Source organism: Hydra vulgaris, chromosome 11 (assembly GCF_038396675.1).
Source record: "Hydra vulgaris chromosome 11, alternate assembly HydraT2T_AEP".
Taxonomy (NCBI): Eukaryota; Metazoa; Cnidaria; class Hydrozoa; order Anthoathecata; family Hydridae; genus Hydra; species Hydra vulgaris.
In genome coordinates, this window is record NC_088930.1 from 27,581,256 (window position 1) to 27,599,592 (window position 18,337).

The 18,337-nt window shown below is 28.7% G+C and overlaps 1 protein-coding gene across 2 annotated transcripts in view; it reads right to left on the reverse strand.

The window, feature by feature from the left end:
- The window catches only part of LOC101236768 (coiled-coil and C2 domain-containing protein 2A), a 124,912-nt gene that overhangs the window by 92,358 nt on the left and 14,217 nt on the right, over positions 1–18,337 (reverse strand). For both annotated transcript variants that reach the window (XM_065810640.1, XM_065810641.1), the window contains exons 5-7: positions 15,284–15,393; positions 13,323–13,400; positions 967–1,068 (exon numbers count right to left, since the gene is read on the reverse strand). In XM_065810640.1, coding sequence (XP_065666712.1) covers positions 967–1,068; positions 13,323–13,400; positions 15,284–15,393 — 290 coding nt within the window. The remainder of the gene's footprint in view (positions 1–966; positions 1,069–13,322; positions 13,401–15,283; positions 15,394–18,337) is intronic.

The following is an 18,337-nucleotide window of genomic DNA, read 5'->3' on the forward strand; positions in this document are numbered from 1 at the left end:
GACAGGTATTTTTAAGGTCCGGACAGCTAAGATATATATATAAGAAAAAAGTAAAGAAAAGGATGGCATGGAACAGACTTATAAAAACCCATATTTTTATGGGTCTGGTTAGCTAGTTATATATTATAATATATAATATTATATATAATATTATAGATAATATCATACATAGTATTTATTCTAAATCTTTACAAAAAGTATATTTAAACTATATTATAGTTCAAACATTCTGTTCTTATAAATTCAATATAAATTTTCTGTGTAGATTTGAGAAGATAAGCACAAAATGCAAACTATCAACAAAGAAGTTGTCTTAGTATTGAATGTTAAAAATTTACGAAGAAAACTTATTATTAAAAATCTGAAATAATAGATAAAATAAATTTATGCATTTTTGAAAGACCATAGATGCAAGCAGGACGAGAGGCTGAAGGAGTCAAAAAAAAGAAACTTTTATTCCTTAGTGCTTCCTTAGTGCTCTTAAAAAGTTTTGAAGTTGTGTTTCATTGGTGTCAACCAAAATATTCTTCCTTGAAACTTATAAACCAATATTTTCAAAATAATTTCCTTGAAACTTTTAAACCAATATCTTCAAAATAAATTGTAAAAATGACACATTCTGTTTCCTTAATAACATCACTGGTTCTTTGTACTTTTATGATATTTGGATTGTTTTTAAATGCTTTTTTTATTGTATTAATCAGATTTTGATCATATATTATATGGTCTTTTATATTGTTATATTGTTTTTTATTGTTTTATATTGTTATATTCTTTTATATTGTTTTTTATATTCTATTTAAACTACTTTTATGCACACATTTTACTTATATCATAACTAAGGTAGTTTTATTTTAAGAATGTATTAAAAATTTTAAAATTAAATAATTTTACCAAATTTAAAAAAGTTGCCTTGCTTATTAAAACATTTACATGCTTTGCAAAAGAAAAAAATGACAAACTTACACTGGCATTTTTAAATTTATCTTTCTTCCATTCTTTTGTTGCAGCTATGCTTTCTTTTAAAAAGTATGGATCAAGTTCATCTTTTAAAGCCATGCTAATTGCCTGATAAAAAAAAAATTATTTAATAAATTCATATCTTGTAAATGGCTAAACTATTGTATTGTTTATCAGCTTTAAATTTTGGTTGATATCATCAATGAATTACTATAATGATTTTGATATACTGTCCACAGTGATTACATAAAGTAAACATAATGTACAATGTACACAATGATTGCATAAAGTAAACATAATGTGCAATGTACACAATGATTACATAAAGTAAACATAATGTTCTTCTATAAAACTTCATTTTAGATTAAAATGAAGTTTTATATTAGAAGTTTCATATATCATGACTCAAATAGTCAATAAAATTAATAACGCTTATTGATTTAATATTTAGAAATAGATATATGAATAAATATCTTGTTAATCTATGTAAAAACATATTTTATTAATTTAGATTTTGTTTTTTAATTAAATAGGATGGACCTTTCTATTTAGTGTTTATATTTCTTCATTTCATCTTTAATTAATAAACACCTAGTATCTTATTTAAGGTCCAACATTTTCTGACAATCAATTAAGATCATTCTACTGCTGTGTTTCATTTTAAAAGAAAAGTCCTGCATTAGATGGAAGCGGTGAAAAAGTCCTGTATTTGATGGAAAAGATGAGACAAGGGCTATTACTCATGACAAATAAAAGGTTTTTAAGTCTGGCATGCTGGTTTTCTTCATAAGTTTTTTTTATATGGTGCATCTAAGAAAGTTTTTTAAATACTTGCAGCTTTGTAGGGAGTGAATTTGTACTTAGTGAATTAAAGGGAGGAATATGTTTGCGTACTAATAAAGAATAAAAATAAAAAGTTGCTCTACTTGGGGTTAAACCATTTTCCATTTCTATTTCTATTTTTATTTTATTTTTTTTAACTTTTTAAGTTGAAATTAAAAAAACCTTATTTAAGATCATCATAAAGATGTTTAGAGGAATTCAGATATTTCCATGACAAGAGTTCTGATTTTGCCTTTTGTTAATTGAAATAAGAATTTGTTTTTGAATTTAAATTGATTGATTTTTTTTTAAATTAAAATACTATAATTTGTCATTAAATTTTTTAAAGAATGTGATATCAAGACAACTTTTGTGAGAGGATATGACATCAAGACAACTTGCTACTTTTAAATTTATCTTTAATTTGAAATCTGATGCTTTTTAAAATTCATCGCAGTACTAATTGATTAACTTAAATTATTTTAATTACTTATTATGATTCTTATGATTCCAGTTTGATGTCCTTAGTTGTGATGAAATTAAACTGAGTGAAAAGGAATTTGTTTTTACACCTGTATCAAACTGGGTGAGAAGGAATTTGTTTTTACACCTACACTTAAATTACTCTTTTTTATTGAACAAAATTAGATTTTTTGAAGAATAGAATTTCACACTTTATTAAATTTTTTTTTTAGTTTTAAATCTAGAGGACACTTTCTTTTAATTAAAAGAGTATTTGACCAAAACACTACCTCAGTTGATGTATCTACATGTTAATTGTAAAATCAACTGTCTCAAATCTTAGTCGATGAGTACACTTCGTTAAAGGAGTAGTTACAGCTTGTTAACGGACTGTTATAGCCATAGGTGCAACGTGTTTCTACTCTGGTAACAGTCTATGTGCAGTGCACTTTCTGAGTTTTGACTTGATATATGGTTCAAGTGCAGAACTTCATTTAGTTGGTGCACAAAAGAACTTTATATTTTAACTTTAAGTGCAGAACTTGTTGGTGCACAAAAGTATGCAGCAACAAAAAAAACAACCACTAACCACTTGTGGACCAACTAAAAAATTTATGGATTAACTAAAAAAATTTTGACATTGAGAGACGGACCTTGAATCCTTGGGTCACTAGCCTAAAGCGGAATCCACTCGGCCACGCTAACATTGCTAGTTATGAGAAAATTATATTTATAAAATAATATTTTTGCATGTATATATTGGAAGAGTAGCTATTTAAAAATGGGAATTTTAAACAGAAATATTGGGGTGAAAAAAAAACATTAAACAGACTGGAAAGTACTAATTAATTAACTGAAAGAAGCTAAGAAAATTATAGACATTATTATATTTAAAACCGTTTAAAAAAATTTTTTTAGGGAGGAAAGGGGTTGCAAAATTGTTGTGTAATACTGGGGAGGGGTGGGGGGAAAGAGGGGTGGGTATTAAATGTTATGATTTGTTTTGAGGAGGGGGAAGAGGGGTCAAAAAATGTCAAAAATTGCATGATGCAATTTATGGACAACCCCTAAGGTATGAAAAATGCAAAAGTAAAAAATATAAAATATAATAATAGTCCAACCACAATTTTCAGTTGCAAAAGAAATGGTCGGTCAACTTATCCAAATTAGGTGTGTTTGGTACCCAAGAACCTTAGAATTTAGACTTTAATAGCTATTATTTTACCTCAAAAGTATCTAAAGCTAGTAAGTAGCCAAAAACTTCACTAATTAAAATAGAATATTAAATGATTAATAAACTGTAAAATCAAAGGTTGGTGTAAAGTCTGGGTCAGCCCCTACCCCCACCCTCCTCAAAGCTGTAAATAAGATCATTAATATACCCTAAAACTATCACAAACTAAATTTTCACAAAGATTCTTTTACCATATTGGTACTTAAATATACTAAATTCCAAACAGATTTACTGATTGAGGTCAGAGCAGCTTGAAGTTTTTAATGAAGCTAAATAGCATAAGGTTAGGATGTGTGTTGAGTTAAATAACATAACATAAATCTCAGTAAATCTGTTGAGTTTGATAACAAACTCAACATATTTACTGAGATTTATGTTATGACATTGCTGAATGACAAGTCAAGCGAGAATGAGTTTTAGTTTATGGAACTAAAGATGATAGCTCCTTTGAGGAGCGACCATGATAGTATTTGTAGAAAAGAGAGTGAGATGCAACATTAAGACAATGGGAAAGAGGCTCAGGCTTAGCAGATAGAACATGTCCAACTATGTCTACAATGCATGTTTGCACCTTGTCTAGAAGAGAAAGAGCATCACTTGCATCTTGTCTAGAAGAGAAAGAACCAGCCCAAATGTGACAACAGTATTCCATATAAGGATGAATAATAGATTTGTAGAGGTAGAGAATGAAATCAGAAGTAAGAAAATGGGGAGAAAAATAAAGAGGCAACCTTAGCGGATGCTAATTTAATAATCGATTGTATATATGGTTTCCATGAAAGGTCAGTAGTAAACAATAACCCAAGATGTTAAGAAGAGAACTCAGTGAGAGGGTTGCCATTTATTAATATAAGAATCTCAACAATATTGTATTAGTTGTTTGCAGTAAATAAGTGAGTTTTGATAGAGTTAAGATTTACAAGCCACTGTGAGCCCAAATCTGTTACAGAAGCGATATCAGATTTAAGATTCATGACCAAGGATAGAACCTTGACTGGAAGTTACTGGAAATAAAGAAAGTGTTGGCCTTTGAGGATGAATTTAATAAAGCGGTTAGAAAGAAATGATTTAATAATCTCAAAAACTTTTTCTGATACACTATATGAAACAAACTTATAAAAAAGACCAGCATGCCAAACTTTGTTAAAAGATGTCAAAAGCAATAGCCCAAGCCTCTCTGTCCATCTAATGCACAATAAAATCTTTCATTCACAGTAGTTAGCAAGTCAGCCATAGAGTGAGGGGCTTCAAAAACCGTACTGATTGTCTGACAGTAAGTTATTGACTCAAGATGGGATGTGAGAAATTTGTTGATCAAAGATTAAAAGACCTTGATAATAAAAGAAAGAAGACTGATTGGAAGATAATTGGAAGAGTCAGAATGTTCTCCTGAGTTTTTGAAGATTGGAATAACAGATGCATTTTCCAGCACCCAGGAAAACAAGACTCAGTCAAGCACTTATTTAATAGTTTAGAGAGAATTGAAGAGAGTTCTGGAGAATAGTTTTGTAAGACTGTGACATGAATGTTGTCTGGACCACAAGCTGTAGAAGAATTTTAATTGAGATATGACTTTAGCAATAGAAACTGAAGTGATTTGAATGTCTAATAATGGGTTAACCTGTTTAATTGGAATGGAAACAAGAGGATGGTCATAAAGATTCAATAGTCATATGTAGGAAGTGCATTTTTCAGCTGAGAGAGAAAATACATCAGCCCAAGAACTGTCACAAAGAAAATCATGAAAAGAATCCCACTCAGCTTTAGGGTAGTAGTAAGTTATGCGATGATAGGGTGATTCCAAATAAAATCTACAAGTTGAAAGATTTTAAGTTATCATAGCATGGTCAGAACCACCTAAGGGAGAAAAAGGAGAAACTTAACACAAGCTAGTATCAAAGACAAGACAGAAATCAAGAAGTGAAGGTAAATGATTAGGGTTGTAAGGAAAACAAGTCACATACTCATCTTCACTTCCAGCAAAGCTGCAAGCAACCATTATTAGAGTTGAAAGTTACTGGAAGAGAAAAGTTGAAGTTTATAAAGCAAGAAAATGATAAACAGACAACTTAAAAGATTGCAAATTATATGAATCAGGAAAACAAGAAGGGAGCAAATTCCAAATAGCCGATGTTTGAGGAAAAAAACTAGACAATAAAAAAAACTAGAGGAAAAAAACCAGACAAAAACAAGAATTTTTGGAGCACTTTGGAACAGTCATAGTAAAAGGATAAGACTTAATAGAATGGGGAGTAACACGAGAATGAATTTTAGTAGATGGCACAAGAAACGCTAGCTCTTTAGAGCAGTGCCCATTATAGTAATAGTAGAAAAGAGAAAGAGAAGCAACATTACGACAATGTGACAATGGTTGCAGTTTGGCTGCAAAAGCAGGTCAAGCTATGTTTACAATGCGTTTTTGCACCTTGTCTAAAAGAGAAAGGGCATCACTCGAAGATCTGCTCCAGATAGGGCAACAGTATTTCATACAAGGGCGGATTTGAAATTAATAGAGATAAAGAATAGAATCTGGAGTAAGAAAGTGGCAAGCGTGATAAAAAAATGCAACCTTAGAAGATGCTTATTTTGCAATGGATTTGATATATGGTTTCCAGATGTTGCAGAAAATGCAGAAGTTATAGGCTTTAGTGCCAGAAGGATCAGTGGCATTAGAGCCAAGCCAATCAGTATGATGAGCATTAAAGTCACCAATAACAACAATATTGGGAAAGGGGTAAAAAGAGAGGTCATGGTCAATTTGATCAGAAATTACATCTAAAAGAGTGCAGTCTTGGGAAGAAGGAGAACGATAAAGAACAAAGGTAATAGAGTGAAGAAGTGCTATGCTGAAGCATATAGTCTGGTGAATTATACAAGAGGTAAGATTCAACTGATGGAAGGTTACTTTGCAGACCACGAATATTTGTAAAAGATGCATTAAAACAATATTTTTTTTTACTTTTGACATGATTGAAGTCCTGTTAATTAACTGTAAGTCATAACATATGACTCCTTATGCGGCCTCAACAATGCACACCAAAAGCATTAACAGGGACACCATCCATGCGCAACTGGCACTGTTAATACTCTGATATTTTGCAGCTGTTGATGGAATCAGCCTCTCTAAGAGCTATTACAGAGTTCGGGAACCAGCCGGCCTCAGAACCATTAAACTGAGCTTTAGAGCTGTACCCTAGAGATAACAAGAAACTTGCATAGCCACTATCAAGGAGGCACAAGCAAACACATATGAGATGAGTTAAAAGATCCAACATTCATTATCCTAGGCAGGAAACATTGTAACATAGGTTTACATCTATGCCAGCCTAATAGATGAAGAAGGGGTTCAAAGCTGGTTAGCAGAACTTTTCTGCTTATCCCTAAAGTCTTTGCTTAGGAGGCCTGCTACAAGACAGGAGTTGGATGCAGTTGACATCTGCCAATGATGAGTATTTTTATCAAGACACCATCTTTAGCCTTTACTCAACCAAGAGCTCCAAGGCAGGGGATTTTTAAGTCGGAGTTTGTTTCTCCTAGCATTTACCTAAAAAAGCACACCCTACAAGGCAGCACGGCATGAGCAGGTAGTACTGGGTTACAAGATACCAGAAGCAGAGTAATCGTGATGATTCTGAACCTGGACTTGACCTGGATTTATTTTACTTCATTAAAAATTAATTTACTTCATCAATATGGATTAATTTACTTCATCAAAAAGAAAAAGAAAAAAACCATGAAATATCAAATAAAATAAATGGATATTTTTAAAATTATCAGAGCTATGCATGAGATGCAGAGGCTGGTAAACACAATTTAACAGCACAATACTGGTTAGGCTATAAAAGTTATAAATTTTTAGGTTACCTATAAATTTTTTCTAGACTTCAGATCTCATATTAGAACAAACAATAAATGCAGAATGTCAAAGGAAAAGAACTTCCGCAATAACAAATTCAATATCTGCAGAACAATGATGGGCGATTTTGATGAGTTATTTTAGTCGCACAAGTATCATTTTAAACATATTTGAAGGTTTGAGGGTGTCAAAAAAGGAAGATGCAAATGATATTGCTTTTTTATTGATGCAAAATTTAAAATTAGGTTAAAATAAATTCTTAAGATTTAAATAAAATTTTAAGTATGATCCCAGAGATACTGAATCTCTTTTCTAATGACATTATCCAAGATTGTCTGTATAACATTGGATCTGGAAAAGCTGTATATAAAGATATTAGTCATTTCCTGTTAAATGTCATAAGTGTCATAAATGTCATTTCCTGTTAAATGTCATAGAATAAAAGTTGCAACAAAAAGTGGAACGTTAAACATTCATTGAAAAGACAGCAAGTTAGCTGAGATAAACATGATGCAAGACCTGTTTGATGGAATAATGATGTAAACTTCAAAAGTTAAATTACTTTACAAGTTCTAATCATGCATTGAAACATTCATTTCTTATTGCATAGATGCATTGATAATTGAAGCTTTTTTCTTTTATGTATTAATAGTCATGTATTGATAATCAAAGCTTTTTACTTTTTGATTTTTCTTTTATTATTTGATTTATCTTTTGGTATGGTATCAAAGTTCATTTCTAATCAAATTTGCTCAAAGAAGAGTGACAAAATCCACTTTGTGTTTGACAAAACTGTATTGCCTTCCATTAAAGATTATGATCAGGACAGTAGGTCAGCTAAAAGAAACTTTCCATATCAAATCACTGCTTTATCACAAAAGAGATCCTGTAACTGGATTTCTGCACATTAAAATGATCAGTTCAAAGAACCTTTGATAAACTTTTTGACATCAAGTTGGCTTATCTCAATACTAGGTCATAAGAATTGTTTGTAATGATAAAGTTTGTGTTCAATAATAAACAATGTTTCTACATTACATCATAAAAAGGAAAAATGATAAAAGCTGAAGAACCATATATGAATTCTACCAACAAATAGGCTGATTCCAGAATGATCTTTCACCTGAAGTCAATTACTGGACCATTAATTTTTATTGTGCATACATCTAATACAGATGTTTTTATATTACCATTGGATATTTTGCTAGTATCAGCCAAGATGTGAAGTTGTGGTTAGAAGTTGGTTTGTATACAAAGAATACTTTAAGATATATAAGTGTTAATCAGATATACACAAATATGGGGAAAAAATTTTGAAAATCTCTTTCAGCAAACCACGCATTTATAAGATAAAGATTATATATTGCTTAAATTGTAAAGGAAAGGTTCAACCTATGAAAATTCTGAAGAAAGATGCAATTGTTGCAATAAACATTTGGTAGAATAGGGACTTATAAGTTTGCTCTTGAGGCAAACTTTCAGGTAATCAAGAAACATGCCTGTAGCATTTATGGGAAAAAGCAATTTGCTTCTGTTGCTGGAGTACTATTTTTAAAGAAATATAAACTAAAAAGTAATGACTCTGCAACTTCATGTATCAAGAAAATGGAATGGTGTTACCTACCACTTTGTAATCGTGAAAAAATTTAGAGAACTTATTAAGTAGCTGAAATATGGATGAAATCTACAAGAGCCTCTCAGTTTTGAGGGGGGTCTGATGCAGACTTAGCAGATTTTTTTGCAATAAAAATGGGGTTAAAAAAACTGTAACTGGCCCCTGGACTATAATGCAAACCCCTGTTTAGGATTTTGTGCCAGGAACTGTTTTATTATTTTTCATTTAATAACAAGGAATTTCATTAAATAATGGATTGATTTTCATCAATAAATTATGGATTAACTTGCCTCATTAAATAATAAATTGATTTGCATCATCAAATAATGAATTGATTTGTATCATTAAATATTAAATCAATTTGCATCATTAAATAACGGATTGATTTGCATCATTAAATAATGGATTGATTTAAGTTTATTAGAACAATTAATAAAAGTTCTAAAAGATATACAAGTTCAAAAAAAGTGTAAGATACAGACAACGTACCTCAAAACTACATAAGAACACAAAACTACATAAGCTATTAGTTCATGCTCATAACGAAGCAAAACACAGATTATACTCAAGTAAGAAATTAATTGATGAGTTAAATATATCTCTTCCGAATAAAGTAAGATTAAATGACTATGAATTAATTAACATTCTAACTAACAAATCAAAAAATTACCATTATATTAAGAAAAAAACGGATATAAAAAAAAATATGATAAATTAAAAACTAAATTGAATATAAAAAATACTCCTAGAATAAATCCTCCTAATCAAGTTGTTAAACCTTCTATACTTAATTTAACTAATGTTATTTTGAATAAAACAACAACTGAATTACTCAATCTAGGTTTGTGCCATTACAGAAGAAAATCCCTTATATTGACATTATAACTAATATTGAAATGTGTGCTTTGCAACTTAAAAAACAGGATAAATCAACACAGGCAGAATCTCTAAGACAAAACTGTTCTAAAATTTTGACAAATTCGTTAAAATTAAGATTAAAAGATAATTTATATAAACAATAACGTATTTCTATAAGAAAATTAAAGATGAATTCAGATATTAAGACTTATCCCTTCGATAAAGGTGCAGGTTTTGCATTACTATACCAAAAGGATGAATCTCTTAAATTAAAAGAACAAATTGAAAATAGCAAAATTATTGATCATGACCCAACATCCACACTTATTACCAAATTTCAAATTGTGTAAATTAAGAAAAAAGGGAAAGTTAGACATAACTACATATTTTAAAATGTATTCATCAGGTTGTGTGCCGCCTAGAATATATAGAATGATTAAAGCGCACAAACTGGAAAAAGATTACCCAATGCGCCCGGTTTATATGTATCAACAATCAACACATCACCATATGGAACCTCCAAATACCTTGTTAATATCATTCAACTAACACAAAACAAAAACAAAAATAGACTTATTGATTCAAATAGTTTTTTTAATGAAATTAGGCAATAGAAACTAGATCCCAATGAAGTTCAAGTTTCTTTTGATATAGTTAATTTTTATCCGCTCATACCCATTAACGAAGCTATTCCAGTTGTTATTGATATATTAAATAATGACATCAATGACTTAAAAACTCAAACAAAACTTTCACTTGTAGACATACATCAATTAATAGAACTTTCATTGAGTTTTTGCAGTTTTTTATATGAAAACAAAATCCGAATAATACCTAATTCAGGTCCTATAGGTTTGTCTTTAATGGTTGTTATGGCGGAAGCATTTCTACAAAATGTAGAAAGAAAAGCACTTAGTACAGCTGCTATTGATACATGTGAACCAAAACCTTTCATGAGATAAGTAGTCGATTGTCACGCTCATTTTAACTCAATAAAACAACAATAAATGTTTCTAAATATCCTAAAATCCTGCCATAAAATACACTGTTGAACTCGAAAACCATTAAAAATAACTTAAATTTCTAGATAATAATATTACAAACATCCATGGAGTTTATTCAAATATATCGAAAAGAAGTAATAACTAATATTCAACTTGAACCAAACTCAAACAACAGTTCTAATATTATTACTGGTGTATTCAAAGGGTTTTTAAGCTGTGCAAAAAGAACATGTTCTTAAAAATACCTCTAACAAGAAATTGATTTTCTAATAGAAATATTTGTTGAAAACAGGCATGACAAGAACAATTTAACTAATATCGCCAGAGACTATATAAAAATAGATTTAAAAAATACCATTTACTAACCAACTGACAACCAACCATTTGTAAAGCTACCATGGATACCAATTGTTGGTCCCAAACTTAGAAAAGAATTTAAAAAGCAAAACATAAAAGTTATATTTACATCAGCTCCAAATTTAAACAATATATTCTGTAACAATAAAACAAAACTTCCTCCAAATACAAACTCAGGCGTCTACCAAATAAAGTGTTCATGCAACTTTATATACATTGGTGAAACCAAAAAGAAAATTATATCAAGATATATTGAACACCAGAAAAATAGTAAAAAAGGAAAATGGACCAGTTCGGGTGCTACTGAACATTAAAAAAACATGCTAAGGTACATTTGACTGGTTACACCCCAAAACTATATTAATTGCTCCAGAATATTGAATTTGGAAAATTCAAGAATCCCTAAAAATAAACTAAGCTTAAGTTCAACAAGAGTTGGGAAGTGGCAAAAATGTTCTTAATAGGGATGATGGTGATAATGTGACAACAAAAGCTTGGGGGTCAACAATTAAATTCTAATTTGTATTTTCTCATGCTCTTTTTAATGTTATCTTTTTAATGGTTTTTTTAATATTATATATACTTGATATATATATATATATATATATATATATATATATATATATATATATATATATATATACCTGATATATATACCTGATATATATATATATATATACATATATATATAAATACATATATATAAATATATATAAATATATATATATACATAAATATATATATATATATATAAATACATATATATAAATATATATAAATATATATATATACATAAATATATATATATATATATATAAATATATATATAAATATATATATATATATATATATATATAATATATATATATATATATATATATATATATATATATATATATATATATATATATATATATATATATATATATATCAGGGCTGTGCTACATCCAAACTTGTGAAAAGCATATCTAGGTATGCTGCATGCTTTTTTCATATACTTTTTTTAAAATGAGATTTAGGTTCAAAAGTATTAAAGCTGTAAAATGGCAGGGTAGAAAATCTTTTAAAGCTAGCTCTAGTTACAATTGTTATTTTATAACTAGTTTTATATACAGTTAAAACCATTATATTAAACATACAAGATACTTAGTTAAACTTATAAAATATACCATTAAGTTCATGCAATGATATTAGAACTAATGAATATTCAGAGAATATTTTCTCTTTATGCAAGTTAAAAAACATCTCAGATTATAATTACTAACAATCATCTGGTAGGTGATAAAAACTAGAGGATTTGCTGGTAACTTTTATTCCAAATCTTTATAAGAAAGACTCACTTTTTAGGTTAAGACTCAATTTTAGGTTCTCCTTCTTCCTAATCTTAAAAGACTCAATCTTAGGTTCATCATAAAGCATTTTAGATCTTTGAACTTTTAGAATCAAGATTTTTAAAAATTTTATCAGAAATATTCATGACATTAAATAGACATCAAATTGAAACCAAAAAGTACACATCATAGTAGTCGTCAAATAGACATCAACTAGACAACAAATAGAAAGCAAATAGACACCAAAAAGCGCACATCATGATAGTCGTCAAATAGACATCAACTAGATAACAAATAGACAGCAAATAGACATCAAATAAACATCAAATAGACATTAAATAGACAGCAAATAAACATCAAATAAACATCAAATAGAGATCAAATAGACAGCAAACAGACAGCAAATAGACAACAAATAGACAGTAAAAAGCACACATCATAATAGTCATCAAAGAGAAAGAATGTAAGAGCAAGAGAGGGAAAGAATGTAAGAGCAAGAGACTGTCTTGGGATCCTGATGCAATATTTGTGGATCTTTCTTTTAAAATTTATTATGGAAGCTATTCTCTATTGATAGATGATGATGGAATCTAATTTCCGCTGGAGGTATTTTCATTAAAAAATAATAATAATATCAGATCACTTACTAATATGAAACCTTACTAACAAGAATACTAAAAAACATAATTATAAAAACATTCAAAAAGATTAATCCAATATATGAATATAAAAACATTCATATATTCAATACAGATACATTACTCATTACTGTAGCAGCAGACTCATCAAATATATTGTAAAAACATAAAAATTCATTACTTACTGTAGCAGCAGACTCATCAAATCTATTAGGCAAAAGTCTATCTCGTAAACCACGTAATTTACGACTTGATGAGTTTAGCTATAAATTAAAATTAAAATAATATAGTCAACTGTAAAACTGTAATTAATAATTAATAAATTGATAAATATGACATCCAAACCAAAAAGATAATACTTTATTCAGAACTTTTTTTAATTATACAAAAAGAAAGTCAACTAACAATAAACAAATTATATATACATTGTAAAAATTTTAAATGTATTTTACAAAATAGAGTGCTTAATGTTCTTAAAAGTACAGAGCAATAAAAAATTAGGAGAAAATCACTTATCAAAATTTTACACAGTATTTCATTATTCATGAAGGAATGTAAAATAGAAAATTTAGTAAGTGATTTTCTGCTAACTTTTTTGTTACTTAAAGTTTGTTTAAAGTATCACATAATAAAAACTAAAGAAGAAATTGATTTTAAAAATTAGTCACATTTAAAGCCTATTAATATATTTTAATAAGATTTAAAATTAAGATGACAATAAAATGGGTGAGAAAACTGTAAGGTGGGTGTAAGCGGAACAACAAAGTGTCAAATAAAAAGTATGAAGTATGGCTCCATAATAGATTTCCAATAGTAGATATGAAGGATAGCTCTATCAGTATCAGAGAAATAGTAAAAAGCTTAAAAGTTCAGAAAAATATAATTAAAATTTAATTATTTAACTTAGGTGTTAATGCAGTTGTTAAAAAACACATGGTGACGGCCAAAGATCAGCACACGGGATTAAGGTGGCGTAAGGAGAAATTTCAAGTGCTCTTTGGGAAACTGGAAGGAATTAATTTTCAGTGATAATAACTTTGAAGTAATAAATAGAAAAGGTAAAATTCTTCCTAAAAGATGCAAATCTTGAAATTAGCTTGATTACAAGCTTGAATCTAATTGAATCTATTTCGACTTGGATAGACAAAGAATTAGTCAAGACTTAAATAAGATCCTTAAATAGCCTAAAGCAATAACTAGGTATCATTTGGAGAATAGTTTAAGCCAAAATTTGCAATAATCTTGATAAATCTATGTAAAAAAGATATCTAGCAAAAAAGCAAATAATAAATTAGATGCTTATTTTACCAATTTATAAATATATCAGTTTTTTTATTGATTATTTTTTTTTTGAATATTGTAACTACCAAATGCAAACAATTACTGATATATTAATTAATATATATTATAGCATAAACTTAAAATGACTAATTATTAATTATTATAATAATATAACTTAATCGTTTGTGCAGAATCCAAAAGTATAGTAATGTATCATTTAAAAAAAGAAAGTAGAAGTACAAATGGCTACTTAAAAATAAATAAAGATGGCTACTCACAAATCAATAAAAATTTTGAAAGGATTTGAAGAATAAAATTTGAATAGTAAAAATACTTATAGTTCAATGGTAATAATCAAACTTCAACTAAATGCATAAATCATGCAGTAGTGGTGTAGTGGTAGATTGCTTTGTAAGCAAGAAGTTCTGAGTTCATATATATTAAACTTGGAACTTCTCGCTTACGAATAAATCATTGAATTAAGAGTGATACAACTTATAATCATTTATACCATAACATAAATATTTTTTAGAGAATAAAGTTAATTTTATCAGTGGTAAATTTTAATAAGAAAATAACTTGACCTAATAAGTTGCATTTTGTTTGCACAGATTCAAGTTTTTATCTATTAATACAGATTCAAGTTTATTGACCTAACTAGTTAAAGTTTTATTTTTGTCCACTTTTGGCAAAATATTATAAAATAAAACCAATGCATAACGAGTTCCTTTTAAAAAAATTAATTTTTTGAGCTACTAAATTCCAGGCTGATTAAAAAAATATAAAGTTACCAATATATCATTTTACTTGAGATGTTTTAAATATAATTTGAAATTTAATTCTAAAAATAACTATGATTACTAACATCAATGCTTTGCTTCTTGACACGATTACGAAGTCTTTCTCTAACAGACATGCTCATACTTATTGATAATGAACCAGCACGATCATTGCTGGGAGATGCAGGTGAAGAATCTAAATAAATATTTAAAAAATTAATGTGGATTGTCTATATGTCGCAGGGAAATGATAAAATATGCGGTAGTGGTGTAGTGGTAGAGCGCTGACCTCATAAGCGTGAAGTTCAGAGTTCGATCCCCACCATGTCCATGATAGTGTCGCGCTCAATTTGTTTCTCGGCAGCGGCTTTGTTCGTCGAAGTTCGCGTTTCAGAGTTATAGAGTTGAGAGAGGGTTGTAACCACAACTAAAAGTAGCTTCCTCAGCTGCAGTGGCCTTCATAGACCTTAGGGAGGTGACTTGAAACAATAAAAAAAAATCTGTGATCTGATCAAATCTGATCAGGGCTTTTATCAAATCACAGATAATGTTAAAATCAAAAGGCTGTTGAGTCATTTCTCTAAAGAAAGTAAGAAATTTGATCAAACCCCTGATATGTTTTAGTAAATGTTAAAAGGTGTTGAAACTGCAATGCTCTGAGGTCATTTACCTAAAGGAAATAAGTGATTTGATCAAATCCACAAACTGTTTTAGTGAAAGGATGAAACGATATTGTTTAGTGAAATGATGAAACAATATTGTTTAGATTTTAAAAGTATTTCTTTAGTTAACCATGCATTGTATTTTGTAATTCTGACTGAGGATCTAATTTGGTATAAAAGTATTTTTTATACAACTTTTAATACAAGCCTCACAATGTTATTTTCATTTGATGGACCTCTATTTACCTTTGGTACTTTAACCAAAACTGTGGTACTCACTAAGATGCCTTTAAATTCCTTAAAAGAAACCTTTTTTGTTTTTTAAGCGTACAATTTCAGGTGCTTTGTAGCATTTTGATAATGTAACACTACAGATCTTTTAGTTGTGTAAAGAAAAAGATGGATAAGTACTATACCTTGAGATAATATTCCAGATAGCCCAAATACTTTTATTTGTGAAAATCATTTGTCTATAGACTATGAAAAAGTTTTAGTTTAGTGAAAGTTAAGACCAAAACATCCACCATCTGTTTTTTCTTGTGTAAGTCCAGGTCAAATTCCGACTTTACTAACACCACCAAGACTAACTACTAAATCATTTAAGAAGTACTATGCCTGTGAAATGGAGGTGAAAGTGGATAATATTTCTTCTTTTGAAGATTTATGTAATAAAATAATGTCTAAAACTAACTTCTTTTTCCTTCTCGATAATATCAAATATCTATAAAAACTATTTACATATTCAATCTGCTGATATATTGGACAACTTGGGTGTTCCAAAGTTTATTTTGAAAATAAAAAATGATTTATCATTTGATAACTATCACTGTGGTGTTAAGTGCACCAAAAAACCTGTTTCTTACAATCATATGAATATTATTGACTGTATTAGTCGTCTCCATGCTGCAACACACTATCTGAAATCTTTACCAATTGATCACAAGAAAAGTACTATTATTGAACAAATGTTAAGTATGAATTCCTTATGTTTATTGGTGAAAAAAAAGTATTCTCCTAATATAGTTGTTAGGGCATTTGAGTACTTTTTATTGTCAAGAACTATTTACTCTCAATGATGAGAGTTAATAGTTCTTGACAATGAAAATCATCAAAGATGACTAAATCTAAAACTAGATTTAGATGACTAAATCTAGTTTTAGATTTAGTCATCTTTGATGACAAAGTTGACTAAATCTAAAACTAGAAATGTTGGAAAAAATGATTTTTTTAAGCTGTATTTTGACAAATATTCTATTTTGCAAAGACAGGGTATTCTACTAATTGATGAAATTTATGTTAAACCTCAGTAAACATATCAAGGAGGTAACACTTTTTGTAAATCTGTAAATTCCCCAAATGTATTAGCGAAAAACAGTTTGTGTTTAATGTATTGTCCTTTATTTGGTCGAAAACAGTTTTTGTATAAAGCATTACCAGTAACAGGTTTAACTAATTTTAAATACGATCAAACAATGAAAACAATTGAAACAATAAAAAATTGTGGTTGTTCTGTTGTTGCCATTCTTTGTGACAATAACAAAATAAATAAAAAGTGTTTTGACATGTTTAATCTCTGTAATACTTGATGCATTAATGATAACATTTTCCTTTAACATGTAAGTACTTGGTGCACTAATGATAACATTAGTGCATCAAGTATCAAGTACTTACATGTAGTGGAATGATTGAACTAATAAAACATTTACTAACTACAAGTTATAAGTATGTTTGCCTTGGATATTTTTCTAGTGATCCTATTGAGAAAGCATTTGAAAAACTTTGGCAAGGATCAGGTGGTACCTTTTTTATAAATGTTCAAAAAACGCAAACCAGCAAATATTACAAAAAATTGACATTAAAAAAAAAAAACTTTGTCTGAATATTGGTATCACTGCTAATGATTTAGAAGTATCATCAAGCCATTTGTGCAAAAAATGTAATTATGTAAAAAGATATTCTATTTTATTACATTTTATTATATTTTCTTGATCTTCTATTTATTGAAAGCAATTTAAAGAAATTTCAATGTCTTTGGTTAACATTGCTGGCTATGTCAATTGAGAAAATCCTTCAGTTGAGGATACATTATTTTGCTTTGACCAGGAGCAAAATAATGTATCCTTAGGAGATTATCTCACAGAGATTAATCATGGTGGTTTAAATTTACTAGGAGATTTGCAGTAGATATTTTATTCATACATTTTATTTCATCATCTGCACACTATTTTCAGTCAAGTTAGCTTATCTAACTGCATTTTTGATAGTTTCCGACTTTTATGGATTTACCAATGTTTTAAAAAAACATTGTAGAATCCTTGCCAATATATTTTTCAACAACTATTGGTATCTTTATTCCTCGCAATCTTCAAAAGAAAATTTTAAAGTTATCTTAAATGTGGAATATATTTCATATATATTATATATAAATATATTATATATATATTTATATATATATATATATATATATATATATATATA